At 51.0% G+C, this 16,010-nt stretch overlaps 7 protein-coding genes across 7 annotated transcripts; 3 read left to right on the forward strand and 4 right to left on the reverse strand.

Moving 5' to 3' along the window:
* Window positions 1-19: 19 nt before the first annotated feature.
* On the reverse strand, window positions 20-2,234 carry VE01_07934 (uncharacterized protein; the record flags this gene model as incomplete). Its single annotated transcript, XM_059463918.1, has 4 exons — window positions 20-302; window positions 357-576; window positions 651-2,082; window positions 2,139-2,234. 4 exons carry the CDS (start codon window positions 2,232-2,234, stop codon window positions 20-22), a joined length of 2,031 nt encoding a protein of 676 aa, XP_059319512.1.
* Window positions 1,306-4,072, reverse strand: VE01_07935 (uncharacterized protein). The gene is made up of 2 exons (XM_018277365.2): window positions 2,382-4,072; window positions 1,306-2,326 (listed from the first exon to the last, which is right to left on the reverse strand). Exon 1 carries the CDS (start codon window positions 3,773-3,775, stop codon window positions 2,489-2,491), a length of 1,287 nt encoding a protein of 428 aa, XP_018128321.1. The 5' UTR covers window positions 3,776-4,072; the 3' UTR covers window positions 1,306-2,326; window positions 2,382-2,488.
* Window positions 3,925-4,939, forward strand: RAS2_2 (Ras GTPase ras2). Its single transcript, XM_018277366.2, has 2 exons — window positions 3,925-4,248; window positions 4,309-4,939. The coding sequence occupies exons 1-2, from the start codon at window positions 4,156-4,158 to the stop codon at window positions 4,915-4,917; spliced, it is 702 nt and encodes a 233-aa protein (XP_018128322.1). The 5' UTR covers window positions 3,925-4,155; the 3' UTR covers window positions 4,918-4,939.
* Window positions 4,940-6,846: 1,907 nt separating this feature from the next.
* VE01_07937 (uncharacterized protein) lies at window positions 6,847-8,551 on the reverse strand. The gene is made up of 4 exons (XM_018277367.2): window positions 8,186-8,551; window positions 7,975-8,135; window positions 7,675-7,925; window positions 6,847-7,618 (listed from the first exon to the last, which is right to left on the reverse strand). Exons 1-4 carry the CDS (start codon window positions 8,355-8,357, stop codon window positions 6,877-6,879), a joined length of 1,326 nt encoding a protein of 441 aa, XP_018128323.1. The 5' UTR covers window positions 8,358-8,551; the 3' UTR covers window positions 6,847-6,876.
* Window positions 8,552-8,792: 241 nt separating this feature from the next.
* Window positions 8,793-10,106, forward strand: VE01_07939 (uncharacterized protein; the record flags this gene model as incomplete). Its single annotated transcript, XM_018277368.2, has 1 exon — window positions 8,793-10,106. Exon 1 carries the CDS (start codon window positions 9,342-9,344, stop codon window positions 10,104-10,106), a length of 765 nt encoding a protein of 254 aa, XP_018128315.1. The 5' UTR covers window positions 8,793-9,341.
* Window positions 10,107-10,289: 183 nt separating this feature from the next.
* On the reverse strand, window positions 10,290-11,901 carry VE01_07940 (uncharacterized protein). Its single transcript, XM_018277369.2, has one exon. It carries the CDS (start codon window positions 11,533-11,535, stop codon window positions 10,660-10,662), a length of 876 nt encoding a protein of 291 aa, XP_018128335.1. The 5' UTR covers window positions 11,536-11,901; the 3' UTR covers window positions 10,290-10,659.
* A 1,033-nt stretch (window positions 11,902-12,934) lies between these two features.
* VE01_07941 (uncharacterized protein) lies at window positions 12,935-14,983 on the forward strand. Its single transcript, XM_018277370.2, has 3 exons — window positions 12,935-13,040; window positions 13,098-13,348; window positions 13,522-14,983. Exons 1-3 carry the CDS (start codon window positions 12,969-12,971, stop codon window positions 14,438-14,440), a joined length of 1,242 nt encoding a protein of 413 aa, XP_018128334.1. The 5' UTR covers window positions 12,935-12,968; the 3' UTR covers window positions 14,441-14,983.
* The last annotated feature ends 1,027 nt before the right edge of the window (window positions 14,984-16,010 follow it).

A 16,010-nucleotide genomic window follows, 5' to 3' on the forward strand; every position in this document is an offset into this window, starting at 1 on the left:
TCCACTCGACATGCATGACCTATAGAAGATTCCATGGCTGCCCTGGGGTGGGCATGCGCTCTTTCTCGATTCCCAAGAGTGCGGAGCCGTAAATGGGGGTTTGGCAGCGCGAGAGGACTATGAGTTCGATTTCGCAGGAGGTGGGTGAAAGGAGGGAGGTGTTGTCGGGGTGCAAGGAGCCGACTACGGTTCCTGAAACTGAGAGGAGGGGATGGGGGGCATTTCTTGCTGGCTTGGGCGCGGCGAGGGTGAGGCGGAGGCAGATGGTCCACGACAGTAAGACGTCATAGTCCGGAAATTTGCTAGGGAAGTTGTGTTGGTGTTGGAGATTTAAGATTGAGGTGTGGAGGACTCACGGTGGCACGGGCAGTGGGGTGTCCTGGGGTTCATTGCGATCTTGCAATATAAATTCAATTGTTCTTTCCCAAGTCGTGACTCGACGATCGTTTCCTTGCAGTAGCTTTTGGTATTCTGATATGGCAGTGTTGGGGCGCAGGGCGACAGGCCAATCTCTGCCCAGGAATCTGATGTCTTTCGTATATTCAAGGTTGGCCATGTCTCGCAATTTGCGAAGATCTTCCGCCAACGCGTCAGTTGCTTCATGCAAGATAAACGGTAGAATATTAAGGGGGGGGGGCGCGAGGACTTACGACATCCGTGGTATGCAATCCAGCTACGAAATGTATAGCCAAGTTCGAGTGGTCCCAAATCCAGCTTAGTTGCGAGCCGGTTGAACTCAGCCTGAGAGTTAACGGCGTGCATGTGCCATTTACTGAAGCATGATTTAGAGGTTCCGCTGGCTGCTGGCGGGTTTTCTATTCTCGAGATTTCTTCGTCCCAAGAAGGTATAGGAAAGCTACTACAGGTAGAGATGTCTCTATGCCTCCTCCAAACTTCCACAGTCTCACTGTCGAAGACATGCGGGAATTCTCTTAAAAGTTCGAGCAGATGAGAATTCCGTCCTTGGAGCCTACCACGCGGATACCCAAGCTGAAGGAGTTTTCCTTGATCGATGGGCGTTTGAAACAGATTCCACTCCGCGATTTCATTACGTTTTAGCCACCTAAAGATGTTAGACATACCTTGTGTTCGCCGCCCATCTCCGTCGTAGCAGATCAGATTCTCTCGCGGCCACTTGAGTTCTCCTGCCCAGCCCGCCCACGAAAAACTCGCAAACTCATGTCGGCGGCGAAGGTTGCTACCAGGTGACGTGAACAACATGAACGCGTTGATATAGAATGCGGGAAGGCCTTCCGCGGAAGGGGTTTCCATCCCCCCGAACAGGGTCTGAAGAAGTCCATAAAAGGCACGTATTGCATCGCCATCGTAACGCAGCTCTCGGCGGGAATACTCCTCGAAAAGTTCTACGTATGCCGCTAGGGATGGTAATGCGCCATCTGACGGACCGGGAAGACCGCAGATGCGTGGCTCGTTGGTGCCGCACTCGACTAAACTGGGCAGTTTGTCTGTCGAAGATGTTTCATCCCAGCTCGCCGCCTGGCAACGGAAGAAGAGTCGATTGTCGACGAAGATGAGGGCTCTTTGGGACAGGGTAAGTTCTTGTAGAGTCCAGGCCCGTTTGCTATACTCCGATTTCGACAGCCTCGTTTTTAAGTCGATTCCAACCTCGAAACTCTGTGGTACCATCAGTTCTTTAGTATCTAACCCAAGTCCCCAGAGGCCGGCATTCGCATCGGTTCCCGAAGCGGCTATAATGTTAAAGTATGAGCCTTGAAAAACAGAGTTCATCAATCTAATGCCGAGAGCAATATCGCCTTCGTTGTCGTTTATGAGGCACAGGGAATCAACCCAGAGATATCTCTCGCCGATAGCTTGCACGAGGTCAATGGCATCATTGATAGTCTTTGGGAGGTCCGGTCGAACTCTCTCTAGATACCCTTCTACATATAGCAGCTCGGCGTTGTCATTCCTCAGCGTGAACATAGACGGCAGATTACAGACATAGCTCAGCGCAATATATCTGTCACCAAGGCGAGCATCTTTGACACATTCCAACTCAACATCAATTAGTCTAAAATTTGACTGTACTTCCTCGCGAAATTGGAAAGTTATTTCTCCTCTCTTGAAATCAGATATTAGAAAATGATAGGTAGATATTAGGGGATAGAGGCACTAACTACCAGAGGATTGTTGTCTGGCAAGTCATAACATCCCTCGTGATCACGATCGCATGTCTGTAGCCAGTCTTTGATTCGAGATGCTGAAAACTCCATTCTGATCGATGTGATTGTAAGCGTGGCAATGGGTGATGACGTTGATGTTGGTTGCAAGATTGATGAGGTGATTGTCTCATATTATATATGCACTTGGGCCCCTAAATTAATTATAAGACCACAAAATACAAAGATGGCACCACCCACGATGGATAAGGTATTGGAATACTCATACATCCCAAAAGGCTTCGCAGGGACTGTTAATTATTAGATTTATTAACACTGCTCTAGAGATCGGTGGGCTTGTTACGGACTCAGGCGCGAGTAGGAGGTGATAGACCAGTGACTGGGTGCCCCTTCAACCATTCTACAGCTGTGCACCTTCCATACCCCAGGGAAGGATCGACGCCCTTTTCAAGCAAAGTCTTCACCATGCGCTCATTCCCAATTCGTACTGCTAGCTTCATCGGCGTGTCCCCGCGTATATTCTCACTTTTAGGATCCGCTCCGTTTTCAAGCAAGATCTTGACGATTCCTTCATCCCCGGAATCCACAGCTAGGTGAAGGCTTGTCCAGGATTCATCCTCTGATATATTTGGATCCGCTCCGTGCCTAAGTAGTAATCTCACTTTGTTTGTTGAGCGGTTCTTCACGGCAACATGAAGAGGGGTCCACATATCGCTATTTTGCGCATTGGGCTCCAGTCGCCTTTCGAGTAAAACGCTCAGCACCTCATCCCCTATATTTTCGACAGCTGTGTGCAATAACGTATTGCGAGATTCATAAACACCCTTCGGGTCGGCGCCATTCTCCAATAATAACTTCACTGTATCAGCTTTCCCACTAGCCACAGCGATGAATAGCACCGTCATCCCACAGGCAGTGACTGCGTTGGCATCGGCACCGCCCTTAAGCATTAGTCGAGGTATTTTGACATTTCGATATCTCGCAGTGACATGGAGGGCTGTCCAACCGAAGATATCCAGAGCGGTAAGATCCGCACCGCCCTCAAGCCAGCGCTCGGCCAGTTCATCAGGACCTTCTTCTACTACACGATGGATGTCTTCCTCGCCGCCGTGCCTCCAAGGTATCCTCGGCGCAGGAACTCCGGTAGCTGCATTAGACCTCAGTTGCACGCGTATGTACTTCCGTTCCGACTTCTTTTCATCTGGATTCACATGCTGCGGCTGCCGCTGAGACGCACTATTCTCAACCCGTTCTTTAAAGACCACCGCCCGCCACATATGCGCCCTGCCAATCTCCCCTCCGGGATCAGAAGCAATTGCTTCAAACTTATAGAGCGTGCCCTCTAGCCCCAGAAAGCGCGCAGTTGCTGTCACCTGAGCACCAAGAGGCGTCGCAGCTAAATGAGCGATATCGGATCGCGTTGCTACAGATGTCTGCGCGCCTGAAAGGTGTGGCGTGAGAACTCGGGCACTGGCTATTTCCATTAGGGAAAGCATGTTTGCCGTGGCTAATACGTCTGGGAAGCAGACATCACGGCTGTGGGCGATATTGGAGGCGAGATCGCTGGGTGTGACTTTGGAGGTGGCAGTAGCTACTGTATCCACGACTAGATTGTCGAGGCTGGGGGGTGTCATTATTCCCGCTGATTCGATGGTAAGCAATGCATGAAGATAATTTCAGGTTTAGAGTTTGAAGGAGAAAATAGGAAATGTTGGCGATTTCTTTGGAGACAACAACAGCGTGAGTTCGCATATTCTCAAAATGGAAATGCGCAGCATGAGGCGCAGCAAAGTGCCAGCCACAAATGATTTCTTATTATGCCTCACACCACTCGCTTGGGACCGACAATTTTGCCAGCCCATTATAGTGATTTGTAGCCATAAGTCTATTATCACATTAGCAATGGTGTATTTGTTGGCACGAAATATTTAATAAGGGCTTCCACGATTAGTCCGAAAGAAATATAGAGTAATTACACGGCTCCCTAGTTTGGCCTTAACCAAAGAAAGGCAATATGGCGGGATTAAGCTTGAGGACGATTCCCAAAGTATCTAAAATCATAGTAGTCGGCGAGAAAGGTGTTGGCAAAACAAAAATAATCGACCAGGTACGTATCACCAGATCCTCCCATGACCCTGCACCACCAAAGCTAACCTCTCCTCCCAAGTTCATCCTAAACACCTTCATCGAAGACCACGACGGCCTAATATGGACCAACTACAGGAAACAAATCGTCCTCGACGACCGCGTCGCCTTCCTCGACGTCTCAGATACTATCACCCCCACCGACGCCGAGATGGAGCAGTACTTGCGCGCGGGATGGGAGCACCAGATCCGTCATGCGGATGCTGCGCTGCTGGTGTACTCGATTACGTCGCGGGAGAGCTTCGTGAGGGTTACTGCGCTGAGGGATGAGATGCTTGGGGTTCCGGCTGAGATGGGGGAGGATGGAGGGGGTGGTGAGGTGGTAGGGGAAGCGAGGGTGAGGCCGATCCAGATTGGTTTGGTGGGGAATAAATCGGATCGGAGTGCTGACAGAGAGGTCTCAGTCAATGAAGGCGTTGAGCTTGCGAAGAGTCTGGGTTGTGGTTTTGTTGAGACGTCTGCTAAGGAGGGGTATAATATTGACAAGGCTTTTCATGACCTTGTTCGTGCTATTGATAGGGGACAAGGGAACGAGAAGCAGTGCAAAGATCAGGGGTCTGCGGCAGCTGTGGGTGGATTTCGCGGGAGGCTAGGGCGCCTTGCACGCTCACTTCGGCTTAAGAAAAACTAAGAATATAAATATAGTATGTTCTTTCTATAACGTAGTGTATGGCCTAATGCGCCATATGGCCTAATGCGCCAGTAAATCCGACCCCACTACCTTTAAATTATAACAACTTTCGCAATGCATCCTACCAACCGTTCAAAATCATCGCGTTATGAAGCTGATATCCAGGACGCTATCCAGTCACTAAAAGACGGCAGCTTTTCGTCCGTTCGTGCCGCTGCCTACCACTTTAAAGTCTCACGCGATACCCTTCGTCGAAGAATGGCTAGAGGTAACTCACGAGCCTAGGCTCGCGAGATAAATCAGATTCTTTCAAATGTAGAAGAGAAGACTTTAGTACGATGGATTACGCGTTATACACGTGCTGGATCGCTAATGACACCTTTGCTACTAAAGGAGTTGGCTGAATTGATTCGACGTCAACGCGTTAGACGCGTCTCAGGAAATGAAGCCGTCGTTAACACAACTCCTCTAATTGGCCACGAATGGCTCTATCGCTTTCAGAATCGGCACCCAACGGTTTAGGGTATCTATGCTCGCTAAATGCAGAATGCACGATCTAATGGAGCTTCCTACGAGGTGATTAAGTGCTGGTTTAATGCAGTTGTAGCGCAACTACAGGAACATTCATACGAAGTGCAGAACATCTGGAACATAGACGAGTTAGGGTTTAGTGTTAGAGAAAGCTAGACGACACGGGTCCTTGTTCTAGCTAACTTAAACCAAAAGCATAAGAGCGTAGTAGGCAAACAAGAGTGGGTAACTGATATTGAATGCATTAATACAGCTAGCGTATCGTTAACGCTAATGATTATCTTTAAAGCCAAAAATCTAAACTCTAGCTAGCTACCTTCTAAAACTCCTTCTAGCTGGCATTTTGCAGTTAGTAAGAATGGCTAGACATCTAATGATCTTGGTTTACATTAGCTAATAAAGGTATTTGAGCCTCAAACACGAGAAATAGCAGGGAACTAACGCTGATTGTTAATTGTAGATGGCCACGGAAGTCACATACGAGCTGATTTCATTGCATACTATATAGAGAACAGTATTGACTTGCTTATAATGCCTCCACATTACTCGCATCTTCTTCAACTGCTTAACGTTAGAGTGTTCTTAGCATTTAAGCGTGCGCATGCAAGAGAGACAGACGCCATCTCCTAACATAGTTCACACCAGATCCTACGTGCTAAATGGATGCAAATGTTTATCTAGGCTCGTAAGAAGGCCGTTACGTTAGATAACATTCTTAGTGGATAGAGAGGATTAGGTTTAATGCCTTTAAACCTACAAAAGATACTCAATCAGCTTGCAGCTCAACCTACTCCCGTCCTCGAAAAGCCACATACACTACCTAACTAAGACAACCTAGACTTCTCGCTACTTAAGAGCTCACCTCTAGATGGGACTAAGCTACGGGAGTCAAATGTACTTTTGAATTCAGTGCTTGCACAAGTGCCAGGCCTTACATCACCCGCAAAGCGATATATAGACCGGGTCACCTGCATGGCCGAAACACAAAATACTGAGCTCCTTATTCTCTGTAAGCAGCTACAAGAGAAAGAAGAATTACTACAGGCACGAAAGGCTCATAAAAGAGGGAAAAGAGTTAGATTGGAAGGCACGTTCGTCTATAGTACACAAGATGTGTTAGATGTTGCGCGAGAGGTGGAGACTAAGCTAGTTGCAAAACGACCCCGTGGGCGCCCACGCAAGCGCCCTGTTGAGGAAGTTGAGGAGGAAGAGGATGCAGAGGTACTAGGCAACTCATCGTCAGCATCAGATAACGAGTTGGTTGATTATGTAGCACGCAGAACACGATCAAAGAGGGTGGGGTCGGATTTACTGGCGCATTAGGCCATACACTACGTTATGTGAGAAAGTCTAAATAGGACGATATGTACCAGATCATACACTTCATAGAAACACCTGCTCCCCCTCAACGCTCCCCACTCCACCCACTCAAAGCTTCGCATTCGCAGCCTCCAAATCCTTCAACTTCTTTTGGAAGTTCTTAACCATCTGCCTCACCGACAAATCAAGCATAACATCCTCCGAGCCACCCGGAATCCTAATACCCGGGATCTCCCTGTAGATACGCTCAACATTCGCACCCTGTCCCGACTGGGTGTATCCATTTCCACCAAACAGCAGCACAGCCGTCGACGCGCACTGCTCTATCACCAGACCCGACTGGGCCTTAGCCAGCGCCGTAAGCCCGCCCAACTCACGGTTCGCATCCGCGTGATTAAGTTTGGTCATTTGGTAGACGATATTCTCAACCCAAGCATAGTGGCTCTCGAGAACCGCACCAGCCTTAGCAAGACGATGTCTAACAACAGGTTGATCCATGAGAGGCTTCCCGAACGCCTCGCGCTTGAGGCAGTACTCGAATGCGGCGCTGAGAGCGACGCGCGACTGGCGGTTGACGCCGATGGCGATGGTGAGGCGCTCGTGGTTGAAGTTTTGCATGATGTAGATCATGCCCATGCCCTCTATGCCGATGAGGTTCTCGACGGGGACCTGCACGTCGTCGAGGTCGATGTAGGTGGTTCCGGAGGCTCTGCCGCCGCCGACGTGGATGCGGGTCATGTTGACGCCCTTGGCTTTGAGGGGGACGACGAGCATAGAGAGGCCGGCGGCGCCGGGGCCGCCGGTGCGGACGGCCATGGAGGCGTAGTCGGAGAAGATGCCGTTGGTGATCCTGGGGTATACTTAGCTACTGTTTATGCTTACAGGTGGGGGAGAGGGTTCACATACCACTTCTTGGCACCGTTAACGATGTAGTGCTTTCCATCCGCAGATTTCACGGCGGTGGTCTCGATGTTGGCGACATCGGAACCTGCTCCGGGCTCGGTGATGGCGATACAGATGCGGATCTTGCCGGTGACGAGAGGTCCGACGAAGCGGTCGCGCAGCTGCTTGTTGCCGAACTTGATGATGGGAGGAAGACCGAAGGCGAATCCAACGGTGACGGATCCTGCAGGGCCGCCAGTTCCACATCGTGAGAGCTGAGGTCGTTAGATAGAGCATAAAAGATGGGGCGGTGGGGAAGCTTACCTCGTCGACGTAGATGGAGGTGTGCAGGTAGTCGTAGTCCTCTACCTTCAGTCCACCGGCGAGCTCGTGGATGCCAACGCTCTTGAGCGCCTCAATTGGTAGCGGCGCAGACAGGTTGGGGATCAGCATGTTGTTGTCCGCGAAGGTTTTGTAGAGCGTTGCTGCCTTTCATTAGCGGATCTCTAATGAATTTGGAGCAATTGGTACCTACGTGGCGCATCACCAGCGGCCTCCCAGTCTCCCGCATATGGGAGCATAACACGGTCAACGAACGCGCGCACCGTCTTCTGCCATTTGCGGTGAGAATCATTGTAGTAGGCGCTGGGGAGGCCGTTCAACCACGGGGGCTCAGCGAAGGGAACTGCGACTGTGGAGGTGGACATTTTTGCGGGGATTGTGATAAACAGGGATTTAGTGAGGGAGAAAGAGTGAAAGTGACGCTGCCGTGGTATTTAATAGAAGAATAAACGGAAGTCACGGCTCGGGTATCTTAAGAATTGCACAAGTATTAAACAGTTTGAAGGGCAGTCAATTGAAGGACATAAAGGTGGAGATGCATCGGAATAAGCTCAGGATAGCTCTAAATACAGTAAATATAGTAATGCGCGCTGACTCCAATTCCAGTATTCCCGAGGCTGCGGGGTAATTGCCGCGGCCGAAAGTAGTCTTGGTACCCCATTGTGTGGGGAAAAGCAGGTGCATCGTCACGTGTTTGTTTGAGTTCCCGCTCGGTTGTCACTCGGCTAAATAGCCTAATGGGACAGGAATTGAAACACTAAAAATAAAAATAAAAAAATAACCAAAAAAAATTGTTTGGTGTGGTGGAATCAAACCACCTACGTTTTCAATCTCCTGGCGGAACTGGGAATCGAACCCAGATTGAAACGGGATTGTATGTTACAACGGGTGAGCGTTATACCACAACGTCACGTGCTACCATTACACCATTCCACCATCTTAGATGGAAGGAGATTATTGATGAGAGCAGCCGTAAAGGACATTATATACCCTTGGAGAGGTTGCACGTGATTATCGACGACAACACAGCGAGTTGGATACTGGACAACAACGAATTAACGTCAACGTCCAGAGGGGTTCAATATATCACTGGTATTCTATCAATTGCGAAGAATACAGATATATTGACTCGTCTCTGAGACAATACCAGGCATCCGTATTGAGTCTACGCAACAAAGATCACCATCTTATATCTTGTCGCCAAAACAACTACCCCTCCATCAACCTCCACCGCCAACACTCCAACATCAACAAAATATCAACAAAACACCCTCACCACACGCAAACCATACGCAAATCACAAAAACAGACACCTCACCCCATCACACCACGCCTCACCACCACCAACAATGCCCAAACCCAAACCCCCCTCCACCCCCTCCATCCCCCAAACCCCCTCCTTCCCCCCCTCCCTCCCCCCCTCCCTAGCCTCCCCCCTCCCCCTCCCCACCCTCATAGTCTTCGACCTCGACTACACCCTCTGGCCCTTCTGGGTAGACACGCACGCCTCCCCCCCCCTCAAGCCGCTCCTCTCCTCCACCACCCCCCCCTACACGCACGCCGCGCGCGACAAGCACGGCGAGGAATTCAGTTTCTACCCGCATGTGCCGGCGATTCTGGCGGCGCTGGATGCGCATCCGAGGGTTAGGGTGGGTGTGGCGAGTCGGACGGGGGCGCCGGAGGTGGCGAGGGATTTGTTGAGGATGTTGCAGATTCCGTGGTTTGATGTACCTGTCCCTGCACCTCTTGATGGATCCACCACCGACGACGCCTCCTCGTCTGGTTCAACATCCAAAAAAGCTCGGGAGAAAGAAAAAGCTAGGGAAAAGGCGTTAAACAAAGAGAGAGGCGCGGGAAGGGGGAAGGCTCGGAAAGCGATCGAGTTTCTCGGACACATGGAGATTTATCCGGGGAGTAAGAAGAAGCATTTTACGCGGTTGAGGGAGACGACGGGGGTGGAGTTTGGGGAGATGTTGTTTTTTGATGATGAGAAGAGGAATAGGGAGGTGGAGGAGTTGGGGGTTACGATGTGGTGGGTTCCGGATGGGTTGGATGGGGGGGAGTTTGAGAGGGGGGTGGGGGAGTGGAGGAGGAGGAGGGGGGTGGTGTGTTAGTTGTGTGGAGGGGGAGGGGGGTGGATGGATGTGCGTGTGGTTTTTTGTTGGTGTTTATAGAGAGCATCTTGTATCTACGGCTTAGATCATGGCGACCACAGCGAATTCACGGCACAAAGCGATAGCGAGAAGCATATTGGAGCGAAGTCAAGGAATAAAGCGATAGCGAGAAGCATATTGGAATAATGAAGAGGTATTATAACTAGTCTAAACACAAGGCCTTAGCCAATGCTTGATAAATACAAAGATGCCATCCAAACAACACACTACAGCTTGTCGACGACCTTAAGCTTCGAGATGTTCAGAAATCAATACAGCATAATATCGACACCACCCTGAAGATAGTCTAGATCAGGTGCTGAATTGACTCGCTGACGCTTAGGTCGGGTATCTCGTCTACTATCGTCGCTCATATATGCTGTACACCCCATCCATCCATCCGTCATCCTACAAAAAATCCCCCAAATAAATATCAAAACATGCTCCCAAAAAGTAAAACATGCTCGCTGTCGAAAATAATAGCACACAATCCCTCTCATCTTCCTCATCTTCCTCATTCCCTTTCAACTCTCCTCTTCGAAACCACCATCACAGGCGGCAACCTCGCCACAACATAATCCTCCCCCCTCTCACAATGAATCCTCGCCAGCGCCTCCTCCTCCCCAAAAAACGCAGCCTCAAACCCCTTCACAACCCTCTTCTCTTCCTCCTCTTCTACCCTCAAAAACTCCACCTCCCTCTCCTCAACTACCGGCCCCATCGCGCGCGGGATATTACTCAACCACGCGCGTTTCGGGCCGCGGACTAAGACCACGTTCTCGAGGCGCGGGAACGACTTCACGAACACCGCCTTATCGTACGCCTCCCACGGCCTCTTCTCGCGGGAATCAACCGAGTCGAGCGCTACGACGCGCACGCGGTCCAGGTCGGCAGGTGTAGCCATGAAGGCCCCGAAATCCCGGAGGGAGTCGTCATACCCCATCGTGCTGCGGCGGGGGAAGTAAAGTGTGTCGTGCGCAGGGTGGAACGGGATATGTGATGGTGCGGAGGCGGTACCGAAGAGGAGGGGGTATGCGCGCTGGGCTTCGTGGCGGCTTTCGCGGTTGGTGTGGAGGAGGGAGGGGGGTGGGGTGGGGGAGCGGAAGGAGTGTGTCGTGGGCTCGTAGTGGATTGTTACGACGCGGGGGCCGAGGTCGAGGGCCATGTGCCAGATTTTGAGGCGGAGCTCGGGGTAGAGGTGGGGGAAGAGGTGGAAGGATGTTAGGGCTGGTGGTGAGGAGGAGGAGGAGGAGGGAGATGTGGATGTGGTAGAGGAGGTGGTGGTTGCGGCTGGTGACTTGGTTGTGAGGGCCAAGTCGGGTGTGGTGGGTGTGAGGGGTGCGGGGTCATTGTAGGCGCACGCCTCATAAGTAGGAACTGCGTGTGGCATTTTTAAAGAGGTTCTACGGGAGATTCAGGTCGAGATCCCTCTTCTTCTTCTTATAATGCTGTTCTGCGTTCTTCTTGGCGTTCTTGACCGGACGTCGGTACACATTGAATTCTCGTCCGTCTCCGGGCGCTGGTGGTGGCGAATGAAAAGCGGCGATGATGATATGTCTGATGGCACGGTCGTTCTGAGATGTATCGGTATAGGTCTGTTGTAAGAGTCTTGGTTCATTGCAGTGAGGAAACGTGGTTTTCTCGTTGTTTTATGGTGAAGCTGGGCATCAACAGGCAACATGGGGAAGGCCTCGGCCCTATATATAAGAATGGGAATTAAATCGTGGGAACGTTAGGCTCGCGTGTCCCTAGAGATCCCTGTAAGTGACCCTTGGAAATGGCTGGGCGGCTGGGATCGATTGGGTCGGGCTAAGCCTGACTGGACTTAGCGTCGTGGTTTGTGGACTGACAATTTATGGAATCTGACCACTATGACGACATATTCGAGGGCGCTAAGCGACTAAGAGGCGCCGAGGCCTGGCGGGATGGACTAGGAACAATCCGCAGGCAGGCGGCGTGTAAACAGGGAAGTTGGATAGGGAATGATGAAGCAATTGAAGTTATAGGAATATTGATATTTATTAGAAGAGAAATAGAAGAAGGAAGGAGAGAAGAAACGGGGGCAAACGGAGAGGAAACGATAGAGTTAAGCTGGCCCATGGGAGAGAAAAGGTACGGTACCTGTCACCCAGCTACGTGTAGTGCGATGGGTCGCAACACATGTGTTTTGAGGGATATATTTCCCTTCCCTACTCCTTCCCTACACCGCACGGATTAAAGTAAGCAGTAGCTAGAGTGGGTGATTTTAGGGATATTATAAGATCGTATAAGACGGTATAATATAGTATAATCGAGATTGTAATATTGATATTGATATTGCTGTTCTGATAAAGCAGTTAAAAGGCGCAACTGGATCGAGTGTGGCTAGCATTGGAAGAGGTGAAGCTGGAGAAATAGAAAAAGGGAGAATTACAATATAACTATTCCGATAAAGTAGAAATATATGCAGTATATAGCATATAACCTACTCCTTCCAAGCATATCTTATATATCTATATATCTATAATTGGAAGAGTTGAAGCTGGAGTAATGGGGAAATCCAGACTGTTGGGCACCATTTAGACAACGTTAAGAAGTTTGGCTAACTCTTGGCGCCAAGGTACCTCGCCCCCTACCGCCATATGTACGGCACGCGAAGTACTAGACATTGATCTACGTGGTACGTACCCCCAACGCGATTGATTGCCGTTCGTTCCTTGCCCTTTTCCGCGATAAGATAAGGGATAAGCCACGCCACGATAAGCCACGCCACACGAATTTCTTTCCACAGGGCCTACACGTGAGGGTCTCACGTTTGAAAGTGCCAAGACGTCGACGACTACCATGACAACTGAACCGCCCCTGATGCCGCCCATGCCCTCGGCGCTGACCTTTAAGCTGGTTGCACGGTGCTCTGTAAGTCGATCAGGGACTTCTATACTGTGAACCCGAGCTGTGCTAATACGAACCCAGACTACAAAGGCACGTGCAGCCACGCTTGTCCTCCCTCATGGCCCTGTTCAGCTGCCCCTCTTCATGCCCGTTGCGACGCAGGCGTCTCTTAAGGGCCTTACGCCAGAGCAATTGGAAGAGACAGGCTGTCGACTATGTTTGAACAACACCTACCATCTAGGTCTCAAGCCTGGTCAGGAGGTGCTTGATACCATCGGCGGGGCACATAAACTGCAGGGCTGGAAACACAACCTCCTTACTGACAGCGGCGGGTTAGTCCTCACCCCTATTTTTCCATTACCCCTCCCACCACACACCCTAAACAAACCTCTTTCCTCCATTTACCAATACCCCTCCCACCACGCACCCCAATCTAACCTCTCCCCCTCCATTTACCAACAACTCCCCCCACCACGCACCCCAAACTAATTTCCACCCCCCACAGCTTCCAAATGGTCTCCCTCCTCGAGCTCGCCACCATCACCGAAGAAGGAGTCCGCTTCCTCTCCCCCCACGACGGCTCCCCCATGCTCCTCACCCCCGAACACTCCATCAGTCTCCAAAACACCATCGGCTCCGACATAATCATGCAACTCGACGACGTCCTCGTGACCACCTCCCCCGACACCGCCCGCATGCGCGAAGCCATGCTCCGCTCCATCCGCTGGCTCGACCGCTGCATCGCCGCGCACGCGAAGCCTGAGTCCCAAAACCTCTTCTGCATTATCCAGGGCGGGCTGGATCTGGATATGCGTCGCGAGTGCTGCGAGGCGATGGCGGCGCGCGGGACGCCAGGGATTGCGATTGGAGGGCTTAGTGGGGGGGAGGCGAAGGCGGATTATTGTCGCGTCGTGGATGCGTGTACGGGGCAGCTTCCGGAGAATAAGCCGCGGTATGTGATGGGGATTGGGTATCCTGAGGATCTGGTGGTGAGTGTTGCCTTAGGAGCGGACATGTTTGACTGCGTGTGGCCGACGCGGACAGCGCGATTCGGGAACGCGGTGACGGGGAAGGGGGTGCTGAATATGCGGCACGCGAGGTATGCGGATGATCTTGGCCCGATCGAGGAGGGGTGCGGCTGTAGGTGTTGTAGGGAGGGTGAGGGGGGACTGGGGGTGACGAGGGCGTTTGCGCATCATCTCGCGGCGAAGGAGACGGTGGGGGCGCATCTGTTGACGATTCATAATGTGTGGTATCAGTTGGAGCTGATGAGGGGAGTGAGGCAGGCGATTGTGGAGGATAGGTATCCGGCGTTCTTGAGGCGGTTTTTTTCGGACCTGTATGAGGGGGATAAGGAGAGGTATCCGGAGTGGGCGGTGGATGCGTTGAGGGGGGTGGGTGTGGATCTTATGGGGCCGGAGTGAGGGGTGGAGTTCTCATGGGTCTGGCGGCAGGACGGGTGGTAGTGTTGCGGGGTATGCTTCCGGGCATATTGAGGCCATTGGAGGTTTGCAAATAGCCAGTAGATCTCATTGTTGCTTGAAGGGTTTAGAGTAGCTGTGATCAGAATATCAAAATAGCAGCCCCCAACCGCTTAAAGCTATATTCCGGATCGTGGATCCGACCTCCAAGTTTCGGCCCCCGGCTAATCAGGGGATGCGGGCGAGATTTTCTTGCCGATGCCCCTTAAAGTCGATTCATTGTTTTCCGGCTGAAGAGCTAAAACATGATTTGATTTACGGTTCTTTTCCTCGGTGAGACGGCAATAATAATTGTTTTCCAATCATGACCTTCAACGTGGTTTGTTCTCGGCGAGATATTCAACAGCCGAGCGACGTTTTGGGAATAATTGGGCCTGATGCACGGTTCTTCTCCTCGGCGAGATATTGAACAAAAAAATAGGGTAGTATTTTCGAAAATCTCGGCGTCGGCGTGGGGGCCGCCTCGAAATTACCACTATCTGCCTGAATCCTTCCCCCCCTTCGGCGTCAACTTGGAATCTGCAGCTAAATCCTTCCCTCTCCCGCCCCAGCTTATCCGCTGCACCTAACCTAGACTTGATCTTCTATCTCAACTTAGCCGCTGTGGCTACCTCAAACGAGGTTTGATAACCAGGCCGTCGCCGTATGGAGTATCGGGTCTATTAATGGATTTGCCAAGACTGGGGTAGGAGAGTGGCGAGTAGATAGACACGGAAACAGTGGATACGATTCCGTCTCATATCAATGTATGCAATAATGTAGATGCATCCATAGACCTGGCTCCCTCTCACATCCGGCTCAAAAAAAAGTATAAAAGGGGCGACCCATCACGCCATAAACCATCTCCTCAACCCATCATCCACAACTCCAGTTCCAATTCCAACAATCAACAAGTCAAAACCAAAACCAAAACCCCTTTCGAAAACTTTCAGTCAACATGAAGTTCTCCATCGCCGCCATTGCCCTCGTCCTCGGCCTCGCCATCGCCGCCCCAGCTCCCGAACTCGAGGGACGCGCCATGCTCGAGTCGCGCTCCTGCCCCAAGAACTCCCTCTGCTCCAACCACAAGTGCTACACTGTTACCTGCTATCCTGGCCCCGGGCCCAACAATTGCGTCAGAGAGTCCGCCGGCGGCAGCTGCTAGATTCTGGTGAGTGGTCATCCCCCTGGTTTTGTTTAATTGAAATGCTGGGGATTTTGGGTGCTGACTTGGTAGAACTGGTGTTTAGTCAAGAAACCGCATCGGGCTGCTCAAGGTTATTCGGCGACGGCTGATTTCAGGCAAAGATGTGGCAGATGTTTTGGTTTTGGGCTGAGAGGTCTTTGGTTTGCGGTCGATAGTCATTCGTTTAAAACTTTCTAGAGAATGAATTATTTTTCTGGTAGCTTTTCGTTGATATTTTTGTTGTTTGAAAATGAGAATTAATATCAGTATTAAAGTAGACACAAATTATTATTTTTGCTGTAGTTTTAAGTAACCAACTTAGATAATTATAGCAACTAAGTGACTGCG

This window comes from Pseudogymnoascus verrucosus, assembly GCF_001662655.1.
Source record: "Pseudogymnoascus verrucosus strain UAMH 10579 unplaced genomic scaffold scaffold_37, whole genome shotgun sequence".
Taxonomy (NCBI): Eukaryota; Fungi; Ascomycota; class Leotiomycetes; order Thelebolales; family Thelebolaceae; genus Pseudogymnoascus; species Pseudogymnoascus verrucosus.